We start from the raw sequence: 17434 nt of genomic DNA, 5'->3' as shown, positions 1-17434 counted from the left end.
AGCAGTCCAACTCGGCCGCTGCCTGTTTGCACTTTTTCTGGTTTGCAGAATCACTTTCCAAGGTTTCCTTCCGTTTCCCTGCCCCTAAAACAAACTTTCTTTCTACCCATAATGTTAGTCCATCGTCCCGTTTGGTCTGATGGCACAGAGTTCTTAAGTGACTTTTTATAAGCTTTGTTTTTTGCAGGACTTGATTCAAAATAGCAGCTTTCACATTGCCTGAGAGTAATAAGAATGAGTTCAGGGCACATCCCGGTGGGAGCATGTTATCTCATCTCTGAGATGCTGGGCCTTCTCTGCTCCCGTCCCCAAAGCAATGCCCATGTGCTGGATGGACATTGGAGGGTGGATGGGTTGAAGCCCCCACTCACGGCTCACTCACCTGCCTGAGCTGCCAAAGACTGAGCACATCCAAGGCACCTAGCCTGAGAAGGGAATGTCCCTGTGAAGGTCCTTAGCTCAAAATTTCATATGAAGATGGTATATAAAGGGGTCTCATTTGAGAGGGATCAACCCTATAAGAAGCAAACAGCAGCTGCCAGGACACTTGCAGTGAGGAACGGTGTTCTTCTGAGCATGTGTAATTTATACGGGCCGTTAATGTCACCGTTGGGTTGCTCCACACGCTTCATCTTCAGCTGGAAAAAAGCATATGTAAAGATATATAAAGCATATACAAAGATGACATGAAGAAAGGAAACATATATAAGCATATATATAAGCATGTGTAAAGATGACATAAAGAGAGGAAACATTATTAATGCTAATTAGACAATATGAAGAACGTAACTGCAGGAGTTAAAACCTACTGCTTAAGCAATTTAAATTTCATTATGTGCTACAATTATATTTTAGTCATGTGTCTAACTTCCTGATCTGTTTTCTTATTCTCACCCTTCTAGATGGTTTGAAGGCTTTAACTGGGAAGGGTTGCGAAAAGGAACACTGACACCTCCTATAATACCCAGTGTAAGTTTACTACTTACTTTCTCTTTCCTCAGCAGTAAGTGTCTTTAACGTGAATTTTGTGACGTTCCAGCATGAATACGCTGTAGTTAAGTGGACACAAGCATGTCCTGTATTTCTTTTGAAGATGCCTGTCAAAGAAAAAAAAAGCTAAAGCCCAGTGACCGAGTCAGTTTAGAGACATTTTCATGTGTACTTTGTCTCCTGGCAGTCTCTTCAAGGGGAAAGAGGTTTGGGGGCATGACTGTGATGAAATGCTCTTCCCAGCAGGAGAAGTGGGAAAGGATCTCCCACTACTACTTATTCTTTGCTTTTTCACCTGCTCCGCTTGTTTCTTCCTCTGCTTTTCACATGTCAGCAGAGAGCTGCTACTTTCACCCCTTTTCTCTGATATGTCCTCTTTTCTTTCTCCTAGTTCTTCTTTCTTTGGTGGGGCAAGTGGGATTTGTATGCCACCTCCCTTTTCCTTTTTCACTAACCTTTCCTTCTGTCTTTTTCTTTTGTGCTTTTTACCCTTTTCTCCTGCATCCGTGTCCTACGTGAAAAGCTCTGTTACCGACTAGTTTATGTTTAACTGAGAGCAGACTCCGAGGGACAGCACTACTCATTTTCCTTTGCAGCAAAGCTCTTCCTTTGATGTCTTTGTGAGCTCTTCACCCATAGAGCCCGCTGCAAAGGGAAACCAAACAGGATTAGCTGATAGAAATTACCTTGGCCCCTTCTGTTCTGCAGCCTCCCCTCCTTGTTTCAACTTAATCCCTTTCCCTTCATGCCTCTCCTGCGGGTTCACCAGGAGAACAACATTTGCAATCGCATTTCATTGTGCCCCTTTGCTCAGTCCTCCCATGGTCCTGTACCTCCTGCAGCAGTAGCATGCAGGGCTCCAGAGATAAATCCTCCGGCACCGAGTTTTCTTCGCAGCTACGAAAGAGCAAGAAGGTTTTGGGTCTCCTTCTCTGCCTATGGGAAGCAGAAACTTACTGTCAGCCAGCAGGTAAAATCAGGACTCTGTAAATGTGTGCCCCATGCAGGAAGCCCAGACAGCTTAAAAACATTTTATAAATTGAAATGGTATTTTATCTGTTAAGCTTATTTGTAATAGCTATTAATTTGTTGTCCGTGCTGTTCATCACATTTCAAGTCGGATAGTGAAATCAAGTTTACTCCTTTACCTCCGGTTTCAATTCCTGGTTTACCTGTGCTATGTGCAGGATGTCCGTGTAGCCTGAAAATGTCCAAATACGTTTTCCGTACTGTTCTTAGTGGTTTTTTAGTTTAGTAAGAGCATATCCCAATATTTTTACCCAATAGACATATCGAGTCAAGTTTGATCTGAGTTCTGTTATAGTTGCTGGTGGATGATAGCTGTGGTTGTCCTTCAGCCAAGTAGTCACCTCCTGAAGGTTGCTGCTGCGCCAGGTTTTCCTGCACCTTAAACCCATGCATTCTCCTTTGTGTGCTCGTCTATGCGTCCACGCACAATGTGGATATTGAAACATTAGCCCTGTTGGTCTGCTGTGAAGGATTAGGTAAGGGATTAAGTACAGTAGCCCCGCAGTTCCCCCCAGTTGTGAGATTCAACCCTGCTGAGCATTCACGCCAGCTGCGCCATGTTCCGACTCTTATTTTTGCATGATCACCAGTATCTTCAGAATTCCTGCTGTTATTTCCTAAAACCTTTGGGCTTCAGTTTAAGGTTTATGTTCTGGCCAGCCTTTTGAACCCGTTTGTTCTTTTTTTACTGGATTGACCTCCTTGCTTGACGTATGGGACTGTGATATCAACCATCATTTACAGTGGTGTGTTTTTCCATCACAGACAGCCCTAAGTTCAGTCAAAGGGCTACACAGCTGCCAGGCACCCTGCGTGTCTAACGCTGAGACAGAACAACAGCCAGCAGTGACTCCAACAGCATCTTCTCTCCAAGTGCATGAGTTCCTCCATGATATACCAAGCTGGCATGTTGATCCACCCCCAGACATTGTCTCTACTCCTTTGGCATTACCCAGAGGGGCCATTCCCCAGCCAGTTGTGCAGGGTTTAGGAACTCACACCATCTCTGTTTCTTCAGTTAGGCCCAATGCAGTGTCGGGAAAGGGTCATGTGAGCACCCAGTCCGCTTGGTTGGCGTTATTTCTAGGCCTCATCGGGATGTATGTTCCTGGGTCCAGTGATCTTCTACCAGGAAACATGTCTGTGATTGCCTCCAAGAGAGTGATTGGCTGTCGCCCTTTCAGCCAGCCCACCAATATGAAACTAGCCCACTGCTTGAAGTATATGGGAGCAGTCCCTCCTCAAAGGACTCTGTCTTTCTTCCAGGACACCTTCTCAATGCTAACAACCATACATGGTCCTAAGCTCAATTCAACACACCTAATTCCTTCCGGGAGCTCTTAGGACTAATATCTTGTCTAGGCATACTGTTGAGGTCCTCTCTGAAACATCCCTACATTAACTAGTAAACATTCTTGACAGTTTTTCAACTCCGCAGCCTTGTTTTCTGCAACCTACTCGGTTGCTTTGGCAAAAGTTCGACTGTCAATAAGGGCCACATCTGAAAAACTGACCAAAAATTACTTAACTCTGGCAGGAGAAATCATTTTCTTTTTCAGGCAGTCCACTTGTCCGTGTTAGCTGGAAAAGGAGCCAGCAGGGCTAAACAGACAGGCCAGCTGTTTTTTTAAGAGAACAGTCTTCCGCAGGTCTTCAGTTCACATCAGCAGTTACATTGTACTACTGATGAGGCAATCAAAAGCTGCTGCTTCGCTTCCATTCCACAGAATTTTTGGAGAGATCTCCATTCTGTCCTACCAGAAGGACAGCCTGCTTCTGGACATTGCTTCAGGGAAGCAACTGAGCCTTGATACCACAGCTCAAATCTATGATGATGGTAGCCATCCTGAAAAGATGCTCCGACTCCTGGTGTCTCTTCTCAAAGAAGTGCGGTCTTGGGTCTTGGCATTTTACTTTGAGGAAAACGTGGAGATCTCCATGCCGTAATTTCTCACAAGCCCATAGACCAGTAAGCAGCCAGTCAGCTGATACAGGTGTCTGCACTTCACTCTCTTGGGTGGAGAGGGGATAAATCTGTAGTGTCCCTTCTTGGCTGGGCTGGGCATCGAGAGGGGCATTTGTTCCGACATCTCTGATTGTGGAGGACTGCAGGCCACGTACTGGTGACCTGGACCTTAGAGCTGCAGGGAATCGCAGACAGCAGCATTAGCATCATACACCGTCAACCAGCATGGTGAAACCTGATCCGACTTTTTTCCCTAAATTACATTACTTCTGAGGAACCCTCTCATACGTATTAGCCATTGGACACACTCAGCTTTTTTATTTTGTTAGATTAAGACCTTTTGAAATGCAGTCAGTTTCCCAAAGCAGGACTCATGTCCAGTAAGGGCTCATCTAACTAGAGCTCAGACAACAAAGATGCCCCAAGAGCTGACACCAGCAGGGCAGCCTTGTGGAGCTCTGCTGATGCTTTCACTGAGTACTGTCCGCTTACTGAGGAACCGTCACTTCTGAGAGGTTTTTGACAAGACGCTACTGGTCGTGCACATCCAGCCTGTGAATGGACCCACCAACAGCTGCCTCTTTTTTACTTGGATACCCGTTGGCTTGTATGTGTATTCTCGATCCTCCTGCTCCCAGAGAGGAAGCTCCCATGTGAATTTCCTGTTTGAGAGATGCACTCCGGCCCTGTGTCACTGCACGTGAGAGTGGCGGAAAGCAAGCTTGGAGCATCGTCCTAAGCTCCAGCTGAGGTGAAGGTTCTCCAATTTGACAGTGCCACCACCAGCAAAGTAAACAGAAACAGACAACTCAAAGAAAATGAATGACAGTATTCAGTGCCAAGTGAAGCATCTCATCACTCTGTAGTACTCCATTACGCTTTCATATGCTTTTTCAAACTGAGTTGAGTTTTTAAGGATCTTAATTTTCACCAAGCTGTTTTAAGGAGCAGACAAATGCTGATGCAGCTGGGTAGCAAATTCAGTTTAGAGCTGAATTCTGACTTTTGTTTGATAAAAGAGCCTTCTCCCAAGGCTTATAGTAGCATCCAGCATCAAATACGTCTCCTGAACTGGGGACTTGTTTGAAACTTTTGGGAGAACAAACTGGACTCTGGCAGTAAGTTCAACATCTGCACAAGGGATGTGGAACTATTACAACGTGTGCTGAGTGTTTCCTTGAAGAGCATTCCTGTGGGAAGTGCGGTCCTCTCTAAATCTGCACTGGTGACCTTGAGGTACTGCTTAAGGCGCTGACTTTGGTCTAGTAAGACACAGATTATTTTTGCCTGGAGGGGATGCTGACCTATTTTTGTATTGCTTCAGTTTTTAAAATTACATTGACTCTTATCAGGATTCCAGCTTAAGAAGGTTGTAATTATTATCAGAAAGCAGAAAAGTTAAATCGGCTAATTATGGTAGGCTGTAAATTACACTATTTTCAAAAAAAAAAAAAAAAGATACTTAGCCTTCATAATGTGTTAGATGGTTGAAACTCAGACTTTCTGCTTCAGTGGAAGCATTCGTATTTGGTTCTGTTATAGTTCAGGGCAAACTCATTTGTGTCAAAATTCATAATTGGAAATTCAGAAGCATTGGAAATTCACAGCCTCAAACTCAGGATGCTGGAGCCACAACTTGAAATCCTGAGTTTTAGGGAAGAGAGAGCGTCCTGGAAGGCAGGGGCTTTTCGCAGTCTTTTCTGCCAAACTTATACCATTGGGTAGGAAAGTTGTTCTTGAGGCAGAGCTCCTAGAGGGCCTGGATCCTCAGTGGTGGTACTAGGGAACCAGCTAGGATTTTGTGGCAAGTCTTCCTGGGAATGAGCAAAAAACTGTTGAATGCAAGCTTTCAGTGTTCTGTAGAGGACCAAAATCAAGCTTGCACAACGATACGAGTCAGCCGCCTAATCTTGTACCTCTGTTCTTTGGACAGGTTGCATCTCCGACAGACACAAGCAATTTCGACAGCTTCCCTGAGGACAATGAGGAACCGCCCCCTGATGACAACTCAGGATGGGACATAGATTTTTAATGTATCTCTCTTACCTGCTTCTGCCTTGCTGAAGACAGCTTCCTGGGACATGGCTGCCAGCAAAACTGAAAGAATTGGGGAGGATTAGTGCTCGGGGTCACCATGATGCCTTGATTGATGCTGCTACAGTAACTACAGTGGCATTAGGACTTCTTGCTTAGATGACAATAGTGCTCTTCATGTTTTATGTTCAAACTTAAAATAGCAGTTGACATGGTGGTCCTGATGCAAAGCCTTTCACCAGTAAAGAAATACATTTTCTATCACTGCAACAATCTTGCTATGCTCTAATTATAAAAGTGGAAAGATACATAGTGTAAGATACACTTAATTCTAGCTGCAAGGTACTGGCTTTATCAGTAGGATCAATAGTAAATTATTAAGTACTGTAGCTAAGCACAGTACAGGATTTGGGCTAGTCCCACCCGTCAAACTCTGTAGGTCTTCTACCGTAGGCCAGTGTAGAAACAAAGGAGGACCACAAAAATACTGGTCAGAGGGTTCATGTCAAAGCAGTGGTAAAACTTGTCCTTTTTCTTTCCAAGCAGTTTTCATGACGAGACTGAATGTTACCGTTCCTCTTTCTTTTTGATAATCTTTTTTGAACCTGATGTAACAAAAGCACAACTGCTATAGATTCTGTTAAGAACTGTTAAGGCAGAAATGGGTCGCTTCTCGCATACGGCTGAGAACATAGTGTAACACAAGGGGTATTTTTTTTTTCCTTCCTTTTTGGTACAAATACATAATTGCATGGAAAAAAATCATAAAATTATCCATTTCACATATAAAATAGTGTTTAAATAATGGTCCTATAATAAAGTGTCAGCAGCCAACCGGTCTGATTGATTAGCTATTAGACATGAAACTAAGCTTAACTTTTACCTTTTTAGAACCCAAAGGAAAATATAAGACCCATAATGTACTTTATAGGTGCTATGTACATCCTTCATCTGTGAATATGCCTATTCAGTCAATGACCATTTCAGAAATATGTAGCAACAGGCATTGTTTTCCATCATGCTCTAAGAACAGAAAACTTTTAAGTCTCCGTTCCTGCATCTCTTCCATGTTTATTTCAAAGCCAATTTTTAAAAAAATGAAACATACGGTAGGGGGGCCAGTGTGCTGGCTCTCTTTGGAAAACTGCACATCGAAACGCAATTCTAGTGCCGCACCAGAGTAAGTCAGAAGATACTCACAGAAAAGTCAGTGGAATTAAAGAGAAAATTGTTCTTAGCTTAACATAGACATGTTGTGTTTTGCATGAGATTTACTGGTCTGCATATCCCCAAAGTACCAAGTCCCCAGTGACCATGTTGTGGCACGGTCATGGCTAGAGCTGAGCCACCTCATATAAATAGGGAAAAGAGTACTACTACGCCTGCGCTTTTCCCTCGCTTCCACAACTTTTCTGCCAGAACGACTCCTTTGCTTTAGAGAAGTCCCTTCTGATTTATCCTGAAGTGTAACGAAAAAGATCCAGTCCGGTATGCCTACGTGCCAGGGGCTCCTGAGGCTAAAGGTTTATCCTGTCATTCCTGCGTGAAGCAGGAGCTCTCAGATTCTGTGACTGACGCCGCCGAAACCTCGTGATATCCATGCCTGCCCCAAGGTTAGCAGATGCTGTCCCGTTTGATTGCAGAGTTATCAAGAGCTATTATAGACAGCGGAAGTCAAAAGACCAACTTTTGCTAGCCCATGCTACATAGTTGCAATGGGTTATCTGCTCTAATTATGGGTGAAGACACTTAGGAATTACCTCTTACGTTTCAGTAACTCCTGGGAATTGCTGACTTCTATGGTGTTTGTGTCAACATACACAAGTAATTTCATTGCACGGGTATTTTTGCAAAGGATAAGACTCCAGGCTTTGACCTTGTTCCCCTGAGTAGGAGTTTTACCTCAAAAAGGGGTGTGCTAAGAAAACACGCGCATCAACCGTAAAAAAAAAAAAAAAATTCTCTGGCGGTATGTCCCAACACTTTTCCATTTTCACAGGGACTTGTGTAGTCTTTATAGAGCATATTAAAAAGATATTTTCTCCGCTTCTTTGACCGTGTCAGCAGTATCTAAAGTTTGCCGAAGAGCTCAGTTATTGCAGACCCCCCTTTAAAACCAGTCTTTCACTGAATTTTCTTCATGCTTTAATAGACGAGTGAGGGAACATCTTCAGCACGATAACTTCGAGTGATTTCTGCTATTCATTAATCATGCGTGGCAGTGTATTAACATTTGTTTACCTTGAAAACCGTAGGGAAAAAAGTAACTGTCTACTGGGAATTACTTGTACACGACAAATACACACTCAGTTTGAAACATTCATCTTAAGGATAAAACCGCTGTCTGAAAGCAAATACTAAATACTAGGGCTGAAATAATCACTCGGCATCTTTCCAAATGAAGAGTCACTTGGCTGCACTAAAGCAGTAAAGCTGAATGCTGAATTCATGTCCCCCTATTTCTTCACTCAGTGACGTGGCTACATTGGATGAGAAAGCTAGTTTCGTTTGTTGACTTTGTACAGAAGAATTATAAAGAGGAGTTTGGCTCAGTTCTAGATATTATAATTTAGTACTTGAGATTCAGTTGTCCATCAAGCAAGGACTTGGCAAGGTTTCTGGGGAGAACTGAAAACAGTACAGGAAGAGTGTTTTAAAATGGATTATTTTTGTTCTTCCGGTCAGTTTTTCCTTATGCCACATACAATAACAGCCGAATCGTGTGGCATGCACTGTATTGAATATAAATTTATTTTGATATCAAACACCTCACTCAACTTACATCACCTTTACTAAGCATACTTTAAACATAATTAGCATATGTATATTAATATACGTCTTCATTTATGAGTAATATATTTGAGTTGCATTATATATATATATATATATATATATATATATATATATATTCACAACAACTGATTGCCTCTGTGTTTCCACATACTGTCTTGTCTTCTTTGTCTCCTTTTTTAATATATGGGACGACAGTGTATTTACGTAATAAGGGGAAATCAGCTACCATATTTAAAAGAAATGTGTTCAGATTGGTGTCACAAGATACAGATGATCTGTAGCTTCTTACAGTGCTGCATTATCCATAGTAAACTCTTATTTAACAGCAGGACCACAAGCAAATATTTATGTAAATAGATATTTTCGTGTTGATATTTTGTGGTACACATATAACTTTTTATTTAGAGTTCCATGGCATTATTACTTCATTTCCTTATTTGTAATGTAATGTTTTTAGATCCAAGTAGACTTGAATTAATGTCATAATTGTCAGTATTATTAAACTTTATGTCAACTGTACTGTTACTCATCTGTCCCATAGTTTTAGAACATGACTAGCTATCTGGCATTGTTGCAAGTGCCTTAAATTCATGGCATCCTATAAAAATACAAATTTGGTGTTATGCTGCATGACAAAGACAAACACACCTCAAAATGTTGTCCTTTCTTAGCTTGCTGCGTTTTACAGTTCTTTCTGCTAACAATTTCTAAGCCTTTATTATATAATATTGATGAATTACAGAAATGATGAAGTTGTTCTCTTATTTCTGTTAAATGTACCAGAGCTGTGTATCTGTTAATGAGATACAGAGTCATTTCTGTGAAATGTATAAATGTATGTGCGGGTCAAATTAATATATGACATACTATCAGTCTGTATACAGGTATTCCTGTTTTGCTAAGCTGTGCAGATTTGAAACTGTAGTGCAGTAACGTCCCAACGTATCATGTTTTCTAAACTTCATTGCAAACGGTCCACCCAGAGAAAGAATTGAGCAATTCGGTGTAATCACAGCCAAGCAGAAAAATGCGTTTTGACGTGAAACCATTGACTAGCCAGAAAAAAAAAAAAAAAAAGTCGCATCATGTTGGCACCACTCAACAAAACAGGATCAGTGCTCTCTATGAGTTCTTCTATATGCAAGTGATCACGGAGGCAAGCTCTCAAGCCACCTGAAAGCTAACCGTTAAAAATGTTACTGCTTTTCTTCCTCCGCAGCTGCCCACCGTGAAAAATGGAGTGCCGAGACTTTTAGCGGTTTCGGGCTTTACTGGCAAAGGGAAATGTTATTTGGAGTTGCCTGTCATACTGATACCAACCGATACTGGTTTAACACTGGTCGTTTCTTTTGTATCCTTATGCCTGTATTTCCCGTTCTCTTCTTAACCGCGGATTCTACACAAAAGGGTTTTTGTTTGTCGGAAGACGTCCGTCATCAAATGGTCATCGACCAGTTGCACTCTTTCGATGTAGATTTAAGAACCTTTTTTTTTTTTCCTCCCAGAAATTTAACTGCTTTTGTTTTGCTCTGTATTTTCCCCGCATCTGTAATTGCTGAGTGCCTGTTGTATACTTTATAGAGTTGAAATAAAAATAATTACTTTTGAAGACTGTTTTGAGGCGTTTCTTCAACGTTGGGATTCAAGCTCAGGAGCATCCCGTTTCCATGTGAAATGTTAGTCCTTGTCTGTATCCCGTTTCGTGACGATACGCAGTAATAGATAACGAGACAGTGTACCATACTCGTAGGCCGAGTACGACCCACGCGCTGGCGCACAGCCGCGTCCGAAGTCTCTGCGGAGCGGCCGATAGGAAAAGGCAAGCGCCCGCCATCGCGCGGCTGGTGTCTCTTGGACCAAGAGCACGACCCCGGGCAACCTGATCTGACGTTGAGGTTGGAGCCAACTCGGAAGGCGGCTCTGCCGCGAGCAGAGGTCGGGGCAGCTCACCTCCGGGGATCCTTTCCAGCCTAAATGATGCGATGAACGTGCCAAATAGCGGGCAGCCCTCGTGCGTAAATCACCCTGCGGTCGAGGCTAAGGGTTCGCCTCAGTGCTGTGCGGAGGATGCCCAGGAGAGGTGACGCTGCAGAAGGTGATGAAGAAGGCAACGAGAACTCCCAGCTTTTTCATGAGACTTGACGACAGCCGCGAAGGAGGCATGGAGCACCCCGCTGCCCCTCGGCGTGCAGCGACGGCCCCGGCAGAAGGGCCGACGCAGCACCCACCTCAAACCGCCCGGGCGACGCCGGGATCTTGACGCTGGCTGGGGGCGAGGTGCGCCGCTCCTCCTTCTAGGCTGAAAAATAACAAGTCGCTGGGTTACGTGACTGACTCGGAGCAGCCGCTCCGGCGGTACTCGAGGGGATGCCGCCTACTGACTCCCCGGCCCACTTCCTCCAGCACCCGCGTTCGGTGCGCGCCGAAACTTCCCCAAGCCTGCCTTGAGCCTCCTTCGCCTGAAACACCTGACGCTCTCTTGCCGCAAGGTAACACCGACACCGGGAGCGCTGGATGCGGCTGACGGGCACTGCGGTTTTAAGTAAAAGGCTGCAACTTTTGAAATGCACACCCAAGCCTTAAGTCTACGATTATGCAACTGATTTGTTTCCGCTGCTAAACTCACCCTGCTCTTTAGGGAGCAAGCGAGATGGGGCGGGAAAGGGAGCATGCGCAAATGAATCGGAGTACATTAAGCAACTGGGCAGGTGGCAAGACCTGCAACAAGACCCCCCCCCCCTCCCACCGCCCTTGCACCCAACCAGGCCATGCCTCCTGCATAGCGCATGACGCTGCAGCACCCCAGCTGTTCACCCGCACTGCGTTAAAGACATCGGTGCCCTGGATACGGCCTGGCACGCCCGAGGTCTGATCGCCTCCCAGCTGAAGTCAACAGCAGCAGTGTTTTAGGCTTTAAGAGAGAAAAAAATAAATAAGCCCACGTTCCAGCAGAAGATGCCAGGCTTCAGCATCGCCGCCTGGCTTCTCGCCCTCCGCTCCCCCGGAGCTCAAGTTTCAAATGCAAATTACCTGCTTGCTCCCCGTTACGCACAGCCAATATCAGCAATGCCTCGGTTTGTTTTGTTTTTTTTTTCTTTAACGAAACATGCTCAACGAAAAGAAAAAGGTCAGCAGAAAAACTTTCTCCAAGTGACGGCTGCAAGCTCTGAAGGCTACTTCTTCAGCCATCCTCCACCACTCTTCTCCCTCTTGCCGCACCGAATCGCGCCTGGGCACGGCTCCTGCCTGGGGACACCCATGAGCCCTCGAATGGCCTCACTCACCGCCGGGCACGTTTTGCCGCACTTTGTGCCAGTCCCCTTTATATTCCCCCCCCCCCAAAAAAAAAAAAAGCCCAACAACAGTGCTATAACGGACAGCGGCTCATCCTCGGTGCATGAACGGCGGCCAAAAATGCATGCAGTTAACCGGAATGCAGATGTACTTTGTAGTGTCTAGCTGGCTAGCTCGCTATAAGCTGTCACGTCAGACACCTGCAGGGACTCGGCCCCACCTCTTTGAGATATAACATATATATATATGTGTGTGTGTGTGTGTGTATGTATATTTACGTGCGCACACACACACTCAGGCGCGCCCGGAGAGGCGCCCGCCGGGCTCCGCCGCTGCCCCGCTCGCGGCCGCCAGGGGGCGCCGCGGTGCCGGCCGGGCCGCGCAGCCCCGACGGGGGGGGGGGGGGGGCTGCGCGGTCCCCCGAGGGCGGCGGAGCCGCGTCCGTGTGCGGGGGGGGGGGTCCCGACTCTTCTGATCTCCGCGCATCAAAGGGAGCCCTGGGACAAGCTCGGCTCGAGGTGGGCGGCGGCGGGGGGGGGGGTCTCAGGGGCTGCCCCCCCCCCTCCAGCCCCGCGGCTTTGCGCCCCGTCCGGCTCGGGGTCAGGCGGGTGCACGGGCCGCCGCCGCTAATTAAGGCCGGGGGGGGGGGGCTGGGGCTCTCTCCCCCTGGGCTGGGGGGGGGGGGATGCAGAGCGCCCCCCCCTTCCTGCAGCGCTGGCGCCAGGAAGGGAGCCGGGGTTGGGGGGGGGGGGTGTGCAGACTTATACGAGACCAAAGGAGCCACCGGGAAGGGGCGGGGGGGGACTGGGAGGCGGCGGGCACTGAGCTCCCCATTGCGGCTCCGGCGCGGGGGGGGGGGGGCTGCATGGGGGGAGCACCCCCCCCTCACCCCCCCCCCGCCCCGTCGTGGGGCCGGGCTGGAGGCGGCGGCGGTGGCGGCGGCGGGAGCTGCCCTGGCCGTTGCGAAACCCCCTCCCGGGACGGCGGCCAATAGCTGAGCCCTGGGGGGGGGGGGGGGCACACACACACACACACACACACACACCCCCCCGCCCCTCGGGGCCCTTTGAAATCCCATCCGCGGCCGCGGTGCCCTCCTCCCCTAAGGGGCGGGAGCAGGCGGCAGCCCCCGGGGGTATAAAGGGAGCCGCGGGGCAGCGCAGGTAGCTGCCGGAGTGCGCGGAGCTGCTGCGCGCACCGGGCGGGACGGGACGGGACGGGACGGGACGGGACGGGACGGACGCAGGATGCGGGCGTTGGTGGCGCTGCTGGCGGCGCTGAGCTGCGCGGCCCCGGCGGCGGGGGGGGCGCCCGGCGGCGCCCTCAGCTCCAACGCCATCAAGGGCCCCCCCGGCGCCGCCGCCAGCGCCGCCCCGGCCCACGCCGCCCCCTTCGACGGCAGCAACAAGCCGCCGCCGGCCGCCACCCGCCAGGTAGGTTCCCCATTTCCTCCCCCCCCCCAAAAAAAAAAAACAAAAACCCAACCTCACCCAGCTCCGTGCTGACCCCCCCCTCTGCTCCTTGCCCCCCCCCGCAGCCCTTCCCCTGCGCCGAGGACGAGGACTGCGGCCCCGACGAGTACTGCGGCGCGGCGGCCCGCGGCGGCGGCGCCCCGCTCTGCCTCGCCTGCCGGAGGCGCCGCAAGCGCTGCCTGCGCGACGCCATGTGCTGCCCGGGCACGGCCTGCAGCAACGGTGAGGGGCGGCGGGCAAAGGAGGGGGGGTGAGGGGGGGGGACGTGTTGGTCTCCGGGTGCTGACGGCCTCCCCGTAGGTATCTGCGCGCCCCCCGAGCCCCAACCCGGCGCCGTCGAGCTGGACGAGACCGGCGCCGAGGCGCTGCCCCGACGGACGCCCGCGCCCGCCTGGCTCCCCGCCGCCAAAGGTAAGCGGGGGGCGGGAGGTGAGGGGGCTGAGGGTCTCCCCGACGGCCTGGCCGGGCTCACCCGGCCGGCGCTGCCGCTTGCCACCCCCCCCCCCCCCCGCGCAGGTGAGGAAGGGGACTTCTGCCTGCGCTCCTCGGACTGCGCCGCCGGCCTCTGCTGCGCCCGTCACTTCTGGTCCAAGATCTGCAAGCCCGTCCTGCAGGAAGGCCAAGTGTGCACCAAGCACCGCCGGAAAGGCTCCCACGGCCTGGAGATCTTCCAGCGGTGCCACTGCGCCGAAGGGCTCGCCTGCCGCCTGCAGCGAGAGCACGGCCCCAACAACTCGTCCCGCTTGCACACCTGCCAGAGGCACTGACCGCCACGGCCACTCCTCGCCCTCGACGGGACGGACTGTGGGCCCGGTCCGGCTGGGGTGGCCGGCCCGGCCGGGCCGGGCCGTGCGGCACGCGGGATGTGCCCGCCTGGAGTTTTCCCCGGCGCGCTCTTCCTCCTGGTCCTGGAGCTGGAGCGGAAGGTTGTTTCTCTAGGGAACTACTTTTAAGTGACTAATTGCAGTACGTTACTGTGTTGTGAATACTCAAGGTGGCACTTAACTGTATATATATATATATATGTGTATATATATGCCAGAACTTTAACGATTATTCTAAGGGTGCTGCCTTGTGCTCTTCAAGCTATGACTGTGACTTTGTACACACTGGTTTTTATCTTATTTCAGTGGACGGACCTTCTGTTTTGCAAGTGAATAAACAGTTCTTGACTAAGCTGAGCCGGCCTGCTGTCTCGGCCGCGCGGGTGCCGGCGCTGAGCTCAGCTCTCCGTCCCCCCCTCGCCCCTTCCAGGAGACGGGCAGCCGAGTCTTGCCTGCAGCCCCAAAGCTGTCCCCAAGCACGAGGGGCTCCGCGAGGGCGCCCGCCGTTCGCCGCGCGCCTTCTGCCCCTGCCCTTCCAAACGCGGCCCAAGGGAAGCGTCCGGGTGGCCGATACCGAGCCACGGCCGCCCCCCCCCTCACGCCGAAACGCGGGGAGGGTTTGTGTCGCTTGGGGGCGGCTTCTTTAGGAGGCAAGAAGGCCAAAGCAGGCAACCAAGGTGATATCGCAACAGCCTTGGATAGCAAGTCCTTCCGTGCCCTTCGCTAGGGCTGCGAGCGGCGGGAAGGTGTGCTTCCCCCCCACCCGTGGGTGAACCCTCGAGTGTGGTGGGACATATTTTGCCCCAGAGAGGGAGGGGGGAACTCTCTTGGTTTGGTTGTCCCTTGGCTGGCAGCTACGGGACACGTGCATGAAGCCTTTCTCGGGTGGGGGGGGGGATGCAAAGAGGAGGCAAGGTCTTCTGATAAACGCTGGTGGGAAACTCTAGCTGAATCCTAGGGGCAGGAGACAAGGCTCAGCGCCCGCTAACCGTGGGAAAAGCTGTGTGGTTATCCTCATTCAGCTGCTTTTAGGAATTACGGTGTGCTGTGACAGCCAGGGGTCAGCGATAACCTCCGACCCGGCTGCCCCGAACCGCTAGATCCTGCCGGTACCCCGTCTCCGCTGCCGCAGCTGAAAGCCCTCGCGAGAGCGATGCACACATCGAAAGGGTGGTGGGGGGCTGCTCTGCTGGCTGCAAGAAAACAGTCTGCTGTTGCTGCTGGCTCAGTGCCCGCGTGCACTTGCCTGGCACCACGCAGGCAGAGTGAATTGCAGGGTGGCAATACCAGCCAGCCCGGGACCCCAGCTGCCCCTGGCCTGGTTTTGCCCCCTCCAGCCATAGCTGACCCTAGGAGAAGCTGCATGTTCCCCACCCCTCCGAGGTGGTGCTGGGCTGCCCCTGGAGCTGCCCCTTCCCCATGGGCACTGCAGAGCGCAGCGGGTGTCCCCTCCGTAGCCGCCTGCCCTTGGGGCTAGGCAGAAGCGTCCTTCATGTGCCCGTTTGCGCAGCTACGTGCGAGGCGGCTAACGACCCTTTGCGGCTGGTTGGATCGCGTCAGCCTTTAATCGACTTGGAGCTCAGCAGCTTTTTATCCGCGCGCACGGATCCTTTCACATGAGCGGGAAGAGACGGGTCTTACGTGCAGCCGAGCCTGCTTGCTGTGCTTCTGCCTCCGTTTCTAGGTTTGGGGAGCACCAGGTGCCTTCCAGTGCAAGGTCCAGGCTGAGGAGGGCCGTAGGTGCAAATCTCATCATCCTTGGTCAGCAAGGAGCCACTTCCAGCGCGAGATGCAGAGTACTACTTGTCTGTGGAGCAGGTACCCTTATATACTCTCGCACACACAGAGCCTGCTGTAGGAGGCATTTCTTGCCCCGCGGGAGATGAAATCCCTTCCACTGTCCCAATGGCCTCTCAGAGAGCAGTATTTCTGACAAGGCATGTTGGGTGAGGGACAGATGGCCCCCATCAGCCTTGAGGGCAGCATGGGCTTTCGATGGGGGCTCTGCCCCCGTGAAGAGCAGACGGCAGTGAAACACCTTCCTGCCTCATTTGTAAGGGCTGAGGAGAGCGTGAAGGAAAGTTCTCCTGGACTTACTCCCCTTCCAATACCCTGTGGACAAGGTGGTCTGGGAGCACCCACTGCCAGGGAGCTTCAGGGTCTTGTATCAGCCGAGGTGGACATGTCGTAGCACTTCCTGGCCCCACAAAGCTTGCTCGTGGACTTCAGGCTGGGCTGGCAGAGGTGCATCAGAAACCTGGTATGGAGTCACACCTGTCCCTCCAAACCTGTGCTCTGGGTTGGCTCTGCTCCTTCTGGTCCCAAGTCTGTGTTCCCATCTCTCTTTGCGGGGAAAAGCTCCAGTCCAGGAGCTGCCTGGCTGGCTCTGCAGTTCAGCAGCATGTGGGGCCAAACGCAGGCTGGTTGGGCTGACTGCAGCAGTCTGGGGAGCAGAGAGGCCTCGGGATGTCCGTCAGTGCAACAGCGGCTGCTAGTGCATGATAAAGGCTACCTCTTGATTCATTCGGTTTGCCACCTGCTACGTCCACAGAGCCTTCTCCTTCCCGTGATGAACTGGACGGAGGGAAAGCTGGAAGCACAAGTTTCCTCCACCTCCACCTAATTAATAAGATGAAGAGAGCTAAGGGTGGCTTTAACTACTAACACCGTCCTCCTCCTATTGTGAGCAGCAGATTGAGCGTCCTGTGGTTGTAAATTTGCCCGGAGCCGGAGCGCTGGGCACCTCTTGTATCTTCTTCAGCTGGCAGTGTCAATGGAGGAAAACAAACAACGCCCCAAGAGATTTGTCACTCGTCCTCCCTGATAGTTTGCCTTCAGCTTTCTAGCAGGCCCTGGGAGGTGGCCGGGCTCCAGAAGGTATGCGAGTCTTCCCCATGCACATGGAAAAACGCAGCCTTGCTTTGTTCCGAGTCAAAAATTTGCCTGCAAACTGGCTGGGCCATCTGCTCCTCGCGGAGCCGCGCTGCCTTAGGCAGGAAGGTGGCCTCAGGGGCACCCCCGTCCCAGCCGCA

General features: G+C 50.6%; 2 protein-coding genes across 5 annotated transcripts in view; both read left to right on the top strand.

Moving 5' to 3' along the window:
* Positions 1-7387, top strand: part of PRKG1 (protein kinase cGMP-dependent 1) — a 543168-nt gene extending 535781 nt beyond the window's left edge. For all 4 annotated transcript variants that reach the window (XM_068951109.1, XM_068951107.1, XM_068951111.1 and 1 more), the window contains exons 17-18: positions 903-969; positions 5919-7387. In XM_068951109.1, the coding sequence (XP_068807210.1) occupies positions 903-969; positions 5919-6017 (166 nt within the window). In that variant the 3' untranslated portion in view covers positions 6018-7387. The remainder of the gene's footprint in view (positions 1-902; positions 970-5918) is intronic.
* A 5966-nt stretch (positions 7388-13353) lies between these two features.
* On the top strand, positions 13354-14759 carry DKK1 (dickkopf WNT signaling pathway inhibitor 1). The gene is made up of 4 exons (XM_068951230.1): positions 13354-13539; positions 13644-13800; positions 13879-13989; positions 14095-14759. Exons 1-4 carry the CDS (start codon positions 13354-13356, stop codon positions 14343-14345), a joined length of 705 nt encoding a protein of 234 aa, XP_068807331.1. The 3' UTR covers positions 14346-14759.
* The last annotated feature ends 2675 nt before the right edge of the window (positions 14760-17434 follow it).

This window comes from Struthio camelus, chromosome 7, assembly GCF_040807025.1.
Source record: "Struthio camelus isolate bStrCam1 chromosome 7, bStrCam1.hap1, whole genome shotgun sequence".
NCBI lineage: Eukaryota > Metazoa > Chordata > Aves > Struthioniformes > Struthionidae > Struthio > Struthio camelus.
This window is presented reverse-complemented; position numbering and strand designations above follow the sequence as displayed.